We start from the raw sequence: 16,927 nt of genomic DNA, 5'->3' as shown, positions 1-16,927 counted from the left end.
AATCATTTAAAGAACTTTGACTATCACAAAGGAAAGATATTCTAGTCAAGGGGTGTTAAAGTCAGACCTCCTGTGTACATGTGTGCCTGCCAGGATGGTGTGGGCTGGGCCAAAGCAATGCATGCACCTGTTGCCTCCTGCCCAGTACAATGATATTTCTGTTGCACTGAAGGTTCCTAAGGGTACAATGGCCTCCATAATTCTCAAATGGAATAAGTTTGGCACAACCAGGACTCTTCCAAGACCTGGTTACCTGGTCAAACTGAGTAATCAGGAAAGAAAGGCCTTAGTAAGAGAGGTGTGATCAAGAATCCAATGGTCTCTCTGACTGAGCTCCAGAGATCCTGTGTGGAGATGGGACAGAGTTCCAGAAGAATAACTATCACTGCAGTCCTCCACTGATCTGGGCATTATGGCAGAGTAGCTAGATAGAAGCCTCTCCTCAGCATAAAACATATGAAAGGCTGCTTGGAGTTTCTAAAAAAACACCTGAATAACTCTGATGTTTAGGAACAAGATTCTCTGGTCTGATGAAACCAAGATTGAACTGTTTGGACTCAGTTCTAACTGTTATATCTGGAGGAAACCAGGCACCACTCATCGCCTGCCCAATATCATCCCAATAGTGAAATATGGTGGTGGCAGCATCATGCGGTGGGGGTATTTTTCAGCAGCAAGGACTGGGAGACTGGTCAGGATTGAGGGAAATTTGAATGAAGGAATATCCTCAATGAAAACCTGTTCCACATCACTCAGGACCTCAGACTGGGCCAAAGGTTCACTTTTCAACAAAATAATGATCAATCCAAGACAACACAGAAGTAGTTTGGGATAATTGCAGGGGTGTCAAACTCAATATCATTGAGGGCCACAGCAGGGTTGTGTTTGACCCTTGGGAAGGCATGAGGTATGTGGCCACGGTGTGTGTGGCCAGCTCAATATCACTTGTGTCAAGGACACCTGTGGTGGCCCAGGCGGGGCTGGGGTGATCCATTGTCTCCAGCAGAGGAAGGCGAGACCAGGCACAGCGCCAAACCCTTGTCCTCCAGAGGAGCCTCGCCATCCCTCTCAGGCCATGCAGAGGACTCCCAGATAGTGGCGCAGCATGTCCAGAACCCTAGGCAACGAAAGGCAAACTCCTGGTCTGGCCCTTGATCTCCCAGGGCACTGGCACCCCATAGCCCAGCCCAGCATAGGCCCACTTTGCCAAGGTGGTGTCTGGCTGTGCTTACCTCCTCCTCGAGGCTGCTGCTGCTGTTTTCACTCTCCTTGGCCAGGTTGCACATGGGGTGTGTGGGAGGGCAAAGTGTGTAGCCCACTCCCTCTCCATGCAAGGAGACCCAGCTTTGTAACCAAAGCATCATCAGTGATAGGATGAGAGACCACCAGGAGAAGTCAGGAGGAGGAGACAAGGGAATGCCAAAAAGGCAGCAGGTGTTCTGCCCCAGCTACGGATCCCAAAGAACCCAGCACACACAAACTCTGAACAAAACTTAGTTTACTCAAATAACGCAGTTTTAGCAAATGCCAGTTGTTAATAATAATTCTTAACAGCCTGCCAGAATTCCACAGATAAGATAGTCAGTCTTACTGGAGCTGGCAGAAAGCCCAGAAGCAAGGTTGCAGAGAAATCCCAACATGATGATTAGCGAACTAAAGTTGTTTCCTGCAGCTTGTTACAAGCTGTGTTCTTTCTTAAAGGGCATGGCCAATTAGCCCCAAGCCTTACTCTCGAGAAGACCTCCTCCTGAGGAACCACTCCTGCCTTTTGGCAGCTCTGCATGCCCGTGCATTGAGAAGAGGCTCCTCCTCTTCATCATCTTCACTTAAAGGACCTCTGGAGGTTCTGAAGGCCCTGACTGAATCCCTGCCTCTGGCACTACATCTTCTTCAGTCTCCTCGCTGTTCGACTCAAGCACCGGCTGCACAGGCTGCTGGCGCAGCACCACACCAGCCTCCTCGTCATCGGGATCAGCAACAATCCTTGCAAGCCACTGGCAGGCCACAACAGCAGGGCTGCTGATGGCCAAGTGCTAATGCAGACTTCCCTCACACCCTCCCTTCCTCCCTCTCATTATATTCTCCTCCCTCCCTCCCTCCCTTCCTTCCTTCCTTTCTTTGTCTTCTTTTTCCCTCCCTCTTCATTCTCCCTTCTTTCTTCCTCCTTCCCATCTTTCTTTCTTTTTCTTTCTTTTTGCTCTTTCCCTTTCTCCTTTTCTGTCTCTTCTTGGATGCTTAAATGCAAAAGGGGAAACATTTCTCAATGCCTCCTTGCCTTGTGATCAACTGCCACTTTTCCTAGTAGTTTCTTAGCACTCTGCCAGCAAAAACGGACCTTAGAGGGGTGCATGCCCCTCCCCCAAGCTCCACTTTTGCTGGCAGAGTGCTGCAGGAGGCTGTTTCAGCTGAAAACAGAGCTCAAGAAGGGGGCATGCAGCTCTCCCGAGCTCTGTTTTCACTGGCAGAGGCACCATGGGCTAGTCCTTTGCTGTTACCAGGAGGCCCTGCGGGTCAGATCTAAGCACCCTGCAGCCAGATCTGGCCCGCATGCCTTGAATTTGACACCGCTGTCCTAGAGTAGCCCAGCCAGAACCTTGATTTGAACCATAGAATAGAATAGAATAGAATAGAATAGAATAGAATAGAATAGAATAGAATAGAATAGAACAGAACAGAACAGAACAGAACAGAACAGAACAGAACAGAACAGAACAGAACAGAACAGAACAGAATAGAATAGAATAGAATAGAATTCTTTATTGTCCAGGTGTGATTGGACACACAAGAAATTTGTCTTGGTCCATACACTGTCAGTGTACATAAAAGAAAAGATACATTCATCAAGAATCATAAGGTACAACACTTAATGAAAGTCGTAGGAAACAAATAAGCAATCAAATCATATTAGGAAACAGTCAATATAAATCATAATTTATATTGTAACAAGGTTACAGTCATACAGTCATAAGTGGGAGGAGATAGGACGATGAGAAGATTAATAGTAATGCAGGCAGTTATAGAGGTGCAGATGACAGACTCAATAATTCTTCTGTAGAATTATGTCCAATCAGCAGCTCCTTGGGCAGTTTGAGCTTTCTGAGTTGACGTAGGAAAAACATTCTTTGTTGCGCTTTTTTGATGATGTTTTTGATGTTAGGTGTCCATTTTAGGTCTTGAGTTATGATAGAACCTAGAAATTTGAAGGTCTCTACTGTTGATACTGTGTTGTCTAGTATTGTAAGAGGTGGTAGTATGGGAGGGTTTCTCCTAAAGTCCACCACCATTTCTATGGTTTTGAGTGTGTTCAGTTCAATTCCTTTTATTGAACATCTCCGGAGGGACCTGAAAATGACTGTCCACCAATGGTCACCATCCAACCTGACTGAGCTTGCGAGCATTTGCAAGGAAGAATGGCAGAAAAATGCCCCAATCCAGGTGTGCAAAGCTTGTTGTGTCATACACAAAAAGACTCGAGGCTGTACCAAAGGTCCTTGTTCAAGAGGCAGCTAGACTGTCTTGTTTTTTTTTCTTTGAAGACATTTCACTTCTCATCCAAGAAGCTCCTTCAGCTCTGACTGGATGGTGGGGAATGGAAGGATTTATATTCCTTACAGACAGCTGATCATTTGCATCCTTTTAGACAGTAATTGAGGCACTTGGAGGTTTATCTGTGTCCTCAGGGTCACCTGAGTAGTGCTAATAGTTCCTGTAGTCTGCAATTTTTCTGGAAATCCATTCATACTCCCTCACCATTCGAAGGGTGTCCATCCCAAATTGCATAGCTAAAAGTCTATAGATAATTGTAGATAATTACTACTTGAGGCTGTAATTGGTGCCAGATAAAGATATCAAATATCTCACAATTCACATACTAACAGCTGCAAGAATAATATATGCAAAAAATTGGAAGCAAGAAAGAACACCAAACGAAACAAACTTAATAGAAAAAATTCTAGAATGCGCTGAAATGGACAGGTTAACCAAAGAAATACAAGAAAGAGAAGAATCAGACTACTACAAAATATGGAATAAATGGTATAATTGGTTAAAAATTAGAAATAAACAAAAAATTTAGGGGGAAATATTACCGGTATAGAAAATATCATTAGACTAAGAAGAGGTGAAGAAATATATAACAAGCAGAATGTCACTTTGAAACAATGCTTAAGAAGGAAACATAATCTTTTTTTGTTTATACGTTGTATAAATGTTTGTTGTGTTTATGTCATGTTATGTTTTTTTTAATATTTATACTCTAATAAAAAATTATTTTAAATATAATTTTTGAAGCCCCCCAAAAAAGAAAGAAAACATAAAATATGAAACTTCATTTTTATGTCTTTTTTGCTTTTTGTGTTTAATTTAATTTTTATGTTTTATATTTATTTTTATTTGAAAAGTTTCCATATACAAACGTTGTTTAAAGAACAATTCCTTGCCCCTTGGTGAATATACAGTATTTTGGAATTATCATAACTGTTGTTATTGTCACCAATTACAGCAATATCTATTTATTCAGTGTTCAGTACAGATAATCAGATCACCTTCCCATCTTCCCATCCCACTTGGATGATCCAATATATATTTCCAAGGGAAAATGAGAAGTACGGTCCAAAACTGTATGAATTATTACAGCCCAAACTGATTTCACCTTATTTCACTTTTGGGGATGAAACCACAGAGTCAGGTAGTGCATTCCAGGCATTGACCACTCTGTTGCTGAAGTCATATTTTCTGCCATTGGAGTCGTTTATCTTGAGTTTATATCTATTGTGTGCTCATGTATTGTTGTGGTTGAAGCTGAAGTAGTCATTGACAGGTAGAATGTTGTAGCAGATAATTTTATGTACTATGCTTAGGTCAGACCGAAGGCGGCATAGTTCTAAATTGTCTAAGCCCAAAATTTCAAGCCTGGTGGCATAAGGTATTCTGTTGTGAGCAGAGGAGTAGAGGACTCTTCTCGTGAAGTATCTCCGGACTCACTCAATTGTGTTAATGTCCGATATGCAGTGCGGGTTCCAGACAGATGAGCTGTATTCGAGAATTGGTCAAGCAAATGTTTTATATGCTCTAGTTAGCAGTACAATATTACCAGAGAAGAAGTTACGCAAGATTAGGTTAACAACTCTTAGAGCCTTTTTGGCAATGTTGTTACAGTGGGCTCTGTACATCATCAGTTGAACATCATCAGTTTCAGTCAAACAATCATGCTAGCAAGCATCGGCACTGATGATATTACCTAGTTTGGGTAATGAAAACTCTGCAACAAAACAACCAAGCTCAGAAAGCACCAAGGACCCTTCATTTCAACCCTGAGCTACAACTATTCTCCTTTAAAGTTTAAAGTATATAAAATAAATCTAACTATATCCACTGTGTTCCTTTCTCATTCTCATATTTCGTTCTTTTCTTTCCCTAGATTTCTTATGGGTCATTTGAATCTAAAGTCACTGCCGAATCACATTTTCCTCCCTTCTACCGTATGGTCCCAAATGAAGCCCTTCAGTATGAGGGTTTAATCCATCTCCTTCTACATTTCAGGTGGAAATGGGTAGGACTCATCACTGTAGACAATGAAGCTGGAGAATGTTTCTCAAGGACTCTGGAGCAAAAGCTTTTGCAGAACAGAATCTATTTAGAGTTTGCTGAGAGACTCAACTCAATAATGCATTTCGGCAACATTTGCCAAATGATGGACCAAATAGTGAATCATATTCACATATTTACAGAGAAAAAAGCCAATGCAGTCATTGTATATGGGGAAACTATAGCCTTTATATGGGTAGCATCTATTGCAGTAGCCACACGTCTCTTTCCAACCGATTCCGAACATAAAGAGAAAATCTCTGCAGGAAAATTATGGATCACAACTGCACAGATAGATTTCACATTGCATACTGTGCACAAAGGACTTAATATCCAGATGTTCCATGGGGCTCTTTCCTTTGCAATTCACTCCAAACAGATCTTAGGCTTCCAGAAATTTCTTCAGAAGATCAAGCTTGCTAATGCAAGGGAAATGGCTTATCAAATATTTCTGGGAGCAAGCTTTTGACTGCTATGATCCTACCATTTCATCATAAAGCTTTTGAATAAAAAAAATGTCCACTATTTTGTGAAAAAAAATAGTGAACATAATGTGAAAAAAGTGGACTGTCTGCTCAAATAGTGGACACCTGGCAACCTGCTGGGGGTTTGCGGGGGTTTGGGAGAACCTCTAGCTAAAATTCTGTGCAGTTCGGACAACCCCCAAATCCCACTCTTCACTGGCCCTGCCCACCCTGGCCCGGCCCTCCCATGAATCCCCACATGGCCCGTTTTGGATGCAGGTAAATGCAGGATACATGCGGAGATTCAGGGAGGGCGAAAAATGGACCTACTGGAAATTGATGAAGGCCAGAAACAGGCCCATTTCCAGCCTCCAGAGGGCCTCCAGAGCCTGGGGAGGGTAAAAACACCCCCCCCCCGCTGCCATGGTGCAGGAGGCCAACTAGGCTAGGCCCATCATGGCCACACCCACCCAGTAACCCGGCAGACAACCCCTTGCTAAAATTTTTGAAGCCCACCCTTGTCGCAGAACCACTTGCATGAGCAGAAGGCACATGGGCCCACCACTCACAAAAATGAAACTGTCCGTGCCTGTTCCTCCACATAACCATCCCTCTTCCTCCCTACTCCCTTACACCGGACCCAGTGGTGGGATTCTGCCGGTTCTAGGGGGTTCAGCCAAACCGTTTGTTAAATTGCTGGCTCGCCCCGTCCCTTGCCCCACCCCTCCGCACCACTATTTATTGCCAATAAATAGTGGTGGGCGAGGGGCGGGCGAGCCAGCAATTTAACAAACGGTTCAGTGTTTTTTTGTAATTTTATTGGCCCGCGGAGCTTCAGCATAGGCTAATTAGCCCATTAATTAGATCGGGCTCCCGACTCTCAGCTGATTTGCTCTCAGCTGTTTTGCTCAGGGCTCTGCTGCTTGCTTGCTTGCTGGAGCAGATTTTTTTCCCCTAGCTATGCTGAAAAATGAAACTGAAAGTAAAGCAGGCTGTTGGCTTTGCTGCTGCTGCAACGTTGGAAAATTAGGCAGGCAGATTTCTTTTCTTTTTCTTCACCAAAAAAGGTAGGTGCAACTACCTTTAGTGAAAAGGTAGTTTTCCCTAGCGAGGTAGTTCTTCTTTAGGGAAAAAGAGGAGAGTTCAAGATTTTAAAACACAAAAGGAAAAAATCTCTATTTAACTAGGGAATTGTAATAATTGAGATACTATTAATTGTATATTGTGTTGAAAGCAGAAATGGTTAAGTTATGGGGGAAATTATTTGGTTTATTATTATTGGTAAATATAATTAATTGATTTGTAAGAAATTGGATTGCATGGAAATAATTGGAATATTCATGTTCATATTGATTAATATACAAAAAAGATAGTTATATAACTAATTGATTTATATTAAAATGTTGAATTTATATTAAACAACTGTAATATTACATAATTAACCAATATGAGGATGGATATAAAAATAGATGACAATGGGAAGGGGTATAATATAGAATAGAAGGGAAAATTGAATTTGATTAAGATTAGAGATGAGGATGAAGGGTAATATTGGTTTTTTTAAAAAAATAGATAAGGAATAAATATGGCAAAAAGGAAATATAGAAATTGTAAATTTAATTGAAATGACTAAACACTGTTTAAAATCGTGAACCGGCCAAATACTCTGTTCAAAGAAAATACATTGTAAGTTTATATGTGTGTTTCTAATTATTGTTATTTATTCATATTTGTTCTCTTTTATTCTTTAAAGTTTAACAATTCATTCTTTATCTTAATATCTTTATATTTGTTTGGGGTTGGCTTTCTTCCCTTTCATCTTTTTTATTGTACAGCAATCTTTCTCCTCAAACCTACCACCTCTCTCTTTTCTTTCTTTCTTACTTTCTCCCCCCCCCGCTTCTTCTTCTCCCTACTTCCTCTTCCTTTCTCCTTCTCCTCCTCTCTTCCTCCCTCTCTTACCCTCACTCCTACTCTAATTTCCCTTCCCTTCCTTCCTCCCTTCTCTTCCTTCCCTCTCTCTCCTTTCTTCTATCTCTCTTCTCCTTCCTTCATCCCTCTCTATTGCTGTATCCTTTTGTGCATATGGATTACTCAGAGGGCTGAAAAAGTTATTTTTGACTGGTCCTCGCACTTTTGACCACTCCTCAAACTTACGACTGTCCTCACATTTTACATTTTTCGCCCTATCTTGTCACCATGGTGAAGAGAAGCAGTTGTGAAATGAGTGACACGGTTGTTAAGAATGCTACAATGGGCATAAATGATGACCAGTCATAAGGGTGAGGACCGGTCAAAAGTGCAAAGACCTGTCAGAAATCACTTTTTTCAGCCCTCTGAGTAGTCCTTTTGTGCATATGGACTACTCAGAGGGCTGAAAAAGTTATTTTTGACTGGTCCTCGCACTTTTGACCACTCCTCGAATTTACGACTGTCCTCACATTTTACGTTTTGTGCCCTATCTTGTCACCGTGGTGAAGACAAGTAGTGGTGAAATGACTGACACAGTTGTTAAGAATGCCGCTACGGGCATAAATGTGAGGAAGGTCATAAGTACAAGGACCAGTCAGAAATGACTTTTTTCAGCCCTCTGAAAAAAGTCCCTATGCACATAGCCACGCACACCCAGTCACATGACCAGCTAGCTACGCCCACCCAGTCACATGACCACCAAGCCACACCCCCAACTAAGCCACGCCCACAGAACCGGTTGTTAAAAAAAATGAATCCCACCACTGACCGGACCGCCAACCCGGAAAGGTTGGGGAACGCTGTTTTAGAACACTGTTTCTCATCCTTGGTAACATTAAGATGGGCAAAACTTCAATTCTCAAAATTCCCCAGCTTGTCATGCTGGCTGGAGAATTCTGGCAGTTGAAATCCACATGTGTCAAAGCAGCAAAGGTTGAGAAACTGCTTTAGAGACATCCACCCATCTGACTGTATTGCTGTTTATTCCTTCCTATTCGATCAAAATACTGGCCATACTATCTATGAGATTTGGGGAGGGAATAGAAACAATTTGGTTTTCTTGACCATAGATTCCTGACTGGGTTTTCTCACTGTCGGGTCAGTTTACCTTGCTCTGAATGTATTTTTTACCAGGGCTATTTCAACCGTGCATATACAGGGGTATATTGTAGGTTTCGTAGTGAATGCGGCCCACATGAGAAATGGGGTACCTGTTACCACCTCAATAGATTGAAGATTAGGAACACAAAGTTGGAATTTGTGTGCTTGTGTGTGTGCTTGTGTGTGTGTGTGCTTGATTGATGTATTGACTTAGAGAATTTATATGGCTACCCATTTTATATACTCTGAGCAACTGACAAAAATCCATAAGAAATATAATAAAATTCAAGTATGAGGGGTCCTTGATACTGTCTCAGCTTGCTTATTTTCTTGCAGACAGTTCATTACCCAAATGAGGCAACACCATCAGTGCTAGTAAGGAGTGCAGTTTGCTGTCAGTTTATATTCTGATAGCTTGAACTGTCAGTGTTGGTGGGGGTGGTTTTAGAGTGCGCGCTTCCGGCGTGCACACTTCCGAACTAGTAGGGAAGGTAAGTAGATTTCACCCCTGTATAATAGCAAATGCCCAACACCCTTTCAGAACACAACCCTCTTCATTACATCATCACCCAGCAAGATTCAACCAAGCCTAGGACTCAAAACAGCCTACAAAGTTACCCCTGCATGGGAGTCTGACAACCAATCAGGATACTTGCCCTTACACAGGAACAGGAAGCTTTAAGGCGGGGCCCAAGAGAGGGTATAAATTTCTCTCTCTCTCTCTCTCTCTCTCTCTCTCTCTCTCTCTCTCTCTCTCTCTCTCTCTCCCATATGCTCAATTGCCCAGGACCTCAAACCATGTTTCCAGTGTCTTTCTCCCCACTTGGAACTGAACCCAGATGGACATTTCTTCCAACACCAGTCTATGGGATCTGGTGGAATAGGCACCAGATCCCATAACCAGTATCCTGAATTCACCCAGAAACATATTGGGGGCAGTGTATGTTGCACCACAACAATGTTAAACATTGAAGGTTGATGCAGCCAGAATTGTGCACACCACTCTATTCTGGACCAGGTTAAGCTTTCAAGCTCTTGTGGGTATTTTTGTGGTTATTGTTTCTACAGCAGCCATACATGGAATACATGGTGTTAATCCAAATTGGAAAGTGATATAAGGATGATTGAACATGAGGGAAGCCTCCAAATTCCATTCAACAGAACACTATGTCCAATTATAGACCTCAAGATCAGTTCATCAAACCCCCACAGCAAATTGTAAAAGCTTCCTGTGGCAATTTACAAATGCTTTCTTCAAAAATAAGGTTAACCATGCCTAATTATCACAGACAGTATGATTTTTTTTTTAATTTGATTTATATACCGCCCTTCTCCGAAGACTCAGGGCGGCTTACAATGTGCTCAGCAATAGCCTTCATCCTTTTGTATATTTATACAAAGTCAGCTTATTGCCCCCACAACTGGGTCCTCAATTTACCTACCTTAGAAAGGATGGAAGGCTGAGTCAATCTTGAGCCTTGGCGAGATTCGAACCCTGCAGTAATTGCAGGCAGCTGGTCTTAATAACCAGCTTAATAACAGGGTGCCTTAAACCCCTGTACTACCAAGGCTCTTAAGTCACCAGGTCAATCCTCCAGTGGCTCTCAAGATAATTCTGAAGGAAATGCCTGCGATAAACTGCAGAAGAAATATAAACCTCCAATATATTATTCCCAGCTGAGGACCATTCATCCAAAACGGTTGGAGTGTTTTACAGCCATTGCAGAGTCAGTAAGAGCACTGTTGTTAAAAGTTGTGTGCTTCAGGATTTTGTATCTCTTTGCTTCTTCACAGCACAAATAATATTTTTAGAGTGTTGATCAGCCAATGCCTATTAGCCTATTGCCAGTTCTGGAGTGGACAAATTCTTCCAGATTTCAACAAGTGGAGCTACCTACAAGGTCCCACGCCCGTAAGACAGATGAGGACAAACATCTTAAAGGAAATATATAAGACTATTAAAATTCGGCAAAAACCATAAAGCTTGAGTATCAAGACAAAATACTGTATTGTGGTGGACAAGGTCTTCTGGTGCTTTCTTACATTACAAGTTAAGAAAGAGCCTAAATATCAGGTATCTCTGTCCAGTCATACTTTGAGCATCCAGACATCCAGACATAGACCAAGTTTAAGATTAGGAACAGATCTATTACTGAGGTGTGAGATATTCTTAAAATAGATCTCATCACATGTAGCAGTTGTTCTGCTGACATCCTTTTTGAATCAAGGCTTCTGGCAACACCAATACAGTAGAAGTCAAGTGAGCAGGAATGTTGGGGATTATTGTCATATTACTCTTTCCAGAATTGGCCATGAAAATACAACCTCTCAAGTGCACTGGAGATAACGCCATTCAAATTCCCCAGGAATGGTACCAAGAGGGCGAACTTCTCATTGGTGGATTGTAATATTCTCTGGTAATATTGTACTGCTAACTAGGGCATACAAAACATTTGCTTGACCAATTCTCAAATACAGCTCATCTGTCTGGAACCCGCACTGCATATCGAACATTAATACAATTGAGCGAGTCCAGAGATATTTAATGAGAAGAGTCCTCCACTCCTCTGCTTGCAACAGAATACCTTATGCCACCAGGCTTGAAATTTTGAGTTTAGACAACTTAGAAATATGCCGCCTTCGGTCTGAACTAAGCATAGTACATAAAATTATCTACTACAATATCCTACCTATCAATGACTACTTCAGCTTCAACCACAACAATACATGAGCATACAATAGATATAAACTTAAGGTAAACTGCTCCAAACTCGATTGCAGAAAATATGACTTCAGCAACAGAGTGGTCAATGCCTGAAATGCACTACCTGACTCTGTGGTTTCTTCCCCAAACCCCCAAAACTTTAACCTTAAACTGTCTACTGTTGACCTCTCCTTGAGACATGACAAATTCTTAAGTCAGATCTCAATGTAGAGAGCAGTTATTCTGCTGTCTATAGCATCAGTTTGTATCTAGACTTTTGGCAACAGCAATACAGGAAAAGCCAAATGAATAGGAATGTTGGGGAATATTGTCATATTACTGCTTCTAGACTTGGCCACGAAGGTCCAACCTCTAAAGTGTACTGGAGAGGAAGCCCTTAAAATTCCATAGGAATGGTACCAGGAGGGAGAAGTTATAATTGGTGGATTGATGTCCCAAGTCCATTACTTGTTCCCCGAAATTCATTTCAAGAGACATCCTTCTATGGAATCAGTTGACATCCCATTGTAAGAAATCACTCTCTTACCTGTTTTCAATATAATCCTGCTCTCTACTTTCCATTTCTGTAAAACACAGAGGTTCAATCAACATATGCTACAAAATATCAATACATACATGATGGCAATATCCTTAATAACAGCTTAATAAATAGAAATTGTGTTCATTCAAGATCCAATATTCTAATTTAAAATATTGGATCTTGTTAAAAGAACAATAAACCAGGGTGAACTGACACTGAGTTGAGAATTGAAATGGAAATGGAATGGAGAGTAGAGTAGAGTAGAGTAGAGTAGAGTAGAGTAGAGTAGAGTAGAGTAGAGTAGAGTAGAGTAGAGTAGAGTAGAGTAGAGTAGAGTAGAACAAGTTCACAGCAATAGTAGAAATTTGGGTTCTTCTACTCACAGTCTTCTCTTAAGCTCTTAGAGCAGAAACAATTTATGATGGAAGGAAACATGACTTTCTAAATTTACGGCTATGTTCTTTAGCTCTACATTCCTCATCATAACTTCTTCTGTAATAGATACTCATAAATTAGTTCCACTCAGCTCAGATTCTCATGGAAAAATCAACTCATTCCATTTTTTCCTACTCCATAACCTCTTCAGAGCTTTGGGTCACTTCTTCTGGAGCAGTTAATGTTTACTGCTATCCAACATTTTGTCTCATTTCAAAGAGCAAAATGTTTAGTTTTCACAACACTGGATGCCCTTGATCTGCTTGTGAGGAGTACTTATTGTTATAAGGTGAATGTTTTCTAATAATGAATACAATGAAAGTTTACAGAGTATTAAAAATTGCATGGAACTTTAAGATCAAAATAATCTCCCTTTTCTAAGAACAGGAAGAAGTAGGAATTCTTCTGTAGACTTTCATGACAACAATTCAGATATTTCAGAAATGAAATCCTCCTGTAAAATCCATCCTACTATATTTCAGAAGAAAAGTTCATTCTATTAATATGAGATAGCTCACTGCTTTAATTAATTTGAGGTAATTCATTACTTTGTACTCAGCTATGTAGAAGATCCTTCCTTTAACGTGCATGGGTCTATCACCCTGGGCATTACTCTGGTGTCTCTCTCTCTTCTTTTTTCCCTGCTTACAGCTTTGGTGTTTACAATCTTCATTAAGCAAGGGGACACTCCCATTGTCAAAGCCAACAATCGCAACATCACCTACCTTCTACTAATCTCCCTCTTTCTCTGTTTCCTCTGCTCACTTCTGTTCATTGGACAGCCCAATAAGGTGACTTGCCTTCTCCGACAAACAACATTTGGCATCATCTTTATTGTTGCAATTTCTTCTATTTTGGCCAAAACCATCATGGTTGTTGTAGCATTTCTAGCATCAAAGCTAAGAAGCCTATTCCACAAATGGGTGGGGCAAAAGTTGGCCTATTCTATTATCTGGTTCTGCTCTTTCATTCAACTAGGTATTTGTATTGTTTGGCTGAGTACTTCTCCTCCATTTCTAAATTTGGACATGGTGACACTCCATGGAGAAATCATAGTCGAATGTCATGAAGGCTCCATCACAATGTTTTACTGTGTCTTGGGCTACATGGGCTTCTTGGCCCTTCTCAGCTTCATTGTGGCCTTCCTAGCCAGGAAGTTGCCAGACAATTTTAATGAAGCCAAGTTCATCACTTTCAGCATGTTGGTTTTCTGCAGTGTTTGGCTGACCTTTGTCCCCACCTACCTGAGCACCAAAGGGAAGTACGTGGTAGCTGTGGAGATCTTCTCTATCCTGTCTTCCAGTGCTGGTTTACTGGGATGTATCTTCATCCCCAAATTCTATATAATTATATTTAGGCCTCAGCTGAACACTAGAGAGCATTTAATACATAAGAAATAGAAAAATAAAAAGATCCAATTTTGAGCAAACAATTTCTTCTTAGATTTTATTATCTATCTAATAGTTAACTAGATCTATACATATAGCCATCTCCAAAAACAGCAAAAAAAAGAGTAATCTGATGGGGTTTTGCAAATGTTTCAAACAATTATGGGGTATATTTCTTTCTGATCTCCATTAGTACACATAAAACTAATCTATTGCAAAATAAATTATCTACTTAGGTAATAAAGAAGTTCCCCGAGAATGCAATTCTTGGGGAACTTCTCTCTACCAGAATGTGTGCTTTGGGCAATTCAATGCATACTGTGTTTCCCCAAAAATAAGACCCAACCCAAAAATAAGCCCTAACATGATTTTTTAGGAACCTCATAATATAAGCCGTACACCATAAATAAGCCTCAGTTAATATTGTCAGCCATCAACATTGTGGTTGCCCTGGAGAGAGGTGTCATGGTCAGCTTGATGTTGTTAACATTGGGGGTTGCCAGTTGGGACCTGAGTCCGATGGACCAGGGAGGGGTGTCCTGGCTGCCTCTTGGGGGTTGGACCTCCCCATTCTTCGCTTTGGATAGGGCTGTTGCAGGTGGGCGGCAGGTGTCTGCAGAGTATTATATTATATTTTATTTTTATATTTATATTTTATTGAATTTCTATACCACCCTTCTCCCGAAGGACTCAGGGCGGTGTACAGCCAAAAATAAAACCATGACAATGTAAAAATTAAAAGCAATTTAAAACAATTAAATAAATTGGCCAAAAACTTCTAATAAAACAACCCATTTAAATAGTAAGATGTTATTATTATTAAGGCCAACCCTGCTTGTTGGAATAATAATGTTTTTAGGGTGTGACGAAAGGTAAGAAGGTTGTGAATCCTACGAATCTCCGGGGGTAGCTCATTCCAGAGGGTAGGGGCCCCCACAGAGAATGCTCTCCCCCTGGGGGTCATCAGCCAACATTGCCAACCGACGGCACCTCTCTGTGGGAGCATACCAGTCGATCAGAGGCTATCAGTGGCAGAAGGCAGTCTCGTAAATACCCAGGTCCCAAGCCATGGAGCGCTTTAAAGGTGGCAACCAACACCTTGAATCACACCCGGAAGACCACCAGGAGCCAGTGCAGCTCACGCAGGAGTGGTGTTACATTGGAGCATCGAGTCGCTCCCATAATTACCCGTGCAGCCGCATTCTGGACCAGTTGGAGCCTCTGGGTGCTCTTCAAGGGGAGCCCCATGTAGAGAGCATTACAATAGTTCTGATGGGAGGTGATGAGGGTATGAGTGACTGTGCGTAGGGAGTCCCAGTCCAGAAAAGGATGCAACTGGTAAATCAGGTGAACCTGATGAAAAGCCGCCCTGGCCACAGCCATCAGCTGCAAGTCCAGAAGGACACCCAAGTTGCGAGCCCTCTCTGAGAGGGTCAAGATCTCACCCCCAATAGTCAGTGATGGAGTCAACTGACTATGACGGGACACCGGAAACCACAGCCACTCAGTCTTGGAGGGGTTTTATTTTTTTTTTTAATTTTATTTCCAATTTATATACCGCCCTTCTCCCTGAGGACTCAGGGCGGTATACAGCCAGAATTAAGAACATGAAATACAAATATTAAAAAACATTAAAATATATATAAATTTGGCCCAAAAATTAAAAATCACAAACCAATTTAAAACTTTTAAAAATTTCTTCTTCTCAGGGTTGAGTCTGAGCTTGTTCCTCCCCATCCAGATCTGTACGGCTTCCAGGCACTGGGTCATCACTTCAATGGCATCATTGGGGTGGCCCGGGGTGGAAATGTACAGCTGAGTATCATCAACATACTGATGGAAATCAACCCCGAAGCCACAGATGATCTCACCCAGCGGATTCACATAAATGTTGAACAGAAGGGGTGAGAGGACCGACCCCACAAACTAGGCGCCTTGGGGTCGATCTCTGTCCCCCTGCTAACACAGACTGCATACGGCTGGAGAGGAAGGAGGCGAACCACCATTGAACGGTGCCCCCCACTCCAGGGACTGCAAGGGACCATCCATGGCCGGACAGCACAGAGGTCGGTTGCTGTGCACCGTAAAGCCGTGAGCACCGAGAGCAAAGAGGAGTCCGAGGAGGAAGTCTACCACACAGAGCAGTCCAGGCTGGATCGACGAGGAGCCAGAGATGATTGCGCCAGCTGCGGAGGCCCCCACCCCCGACACAACTGCAAGTTCCGAGATGCCATCTGCCGGTTCTGCGAGAAAAAGGGGCACATTGTTCGAGTCTGCAGAGCTAAGCAAGCACAGGACCACAAACCACAAGGCCAAACCAACCAATCTGAGATGGTGCCATGCCGAAGGCCCAATAAAGATGGCGGAAGCCGGAAGGGTGCAAAAATTGAAGACATAGAAGCCTACACCATCCGCGTCGGCCAGACCTGCACATCACCCGGCGAGAAGACCTACACTGCGGTCGAGATCGAGGGACATGAGTGCCAGATGGAGATCGACACGGGATCCCCCATATCCATCATGTCATGGGCCAACCTCAAGAAAGCCATCCCCAGCACACACAAGCAGCAGCTCCAACCACAGCGATGCCGGCTTAAAGATTACCAAGGGAACCGCATCCCGGGCAAAGGAATAGGCAAGTTCCAGGTACGATACGGGGAGTTCAGTGAGAGACTCCCCCTCACCATCATCAGCGGCAAGCTCCCAAGTCTCCTGGACATGGACTGGTTTCGAGCCC

The 16,927-nt window shown here is 42.3% G+C and overlaps 1 protein-coding gene across 1 annotated transcript; it reads left to right on the top strand.

Moving 5' to 3' along the window:
- Window positions 1-94: 94 nt before the first annotated feature.
- Window positions 95-14,202, top strand: LOC139324391 (vomeronasal type-2 receptor 26-like). The gene is made up of 2 exons (XM_070954102.1): window positions 95-182; window positions 13,454-14,202. The coding sequence occupies exons 1-2, from the start codon at window positions 95-97 to the stop codon at window positions 14,200-14,202; spliced, it is 837 nt and encodes a 278-aa protein (XP_070810203.1).
- Window positions 14,203-16,927: the final 2,725 nt, after the last annotated feature.

Source organism: Pituophis catenifer, unplaced genomic scaffold (genome assembly GCF_029215685.1).
Source record: "Pituophis catenifer annectens isolate HBS135680 unplaced genomic scaffold, rPitCat1.0.hap2 SCAF_15, whole genome shotgun sequence".
In the NCBI taxonomy this organism is placed as follows: domain Eukaryota; kingdom Metazoa; phylum Chordata; class Lepidosauria; order Squamata; family Colubridae; genus Pituophis; species Pituophis catenifer.
The sequence above is the reverse complement of the archived record's forward strand: the minus strand, read 5'-3'. Positions and strand labels throughout refer to the sequence as shown.

Bases quoted from the DNA above. Each gene is read 5' to 3' on its own strand.
- LOC139324391 (XM_070954102.1), top strand. From the start codon at position 95: ATGGTGTGGGCTGGGCCAAAGCAATGCATGCACCTGTTGCCTCCTGCC. The intron at 183-13,453 runs GTACAATGGCCT...CCCTGCTTACAG, and splicing joins TGCACTGAAGGTTCCTAAGG to CTTTGGTGTTTACAATCTTC.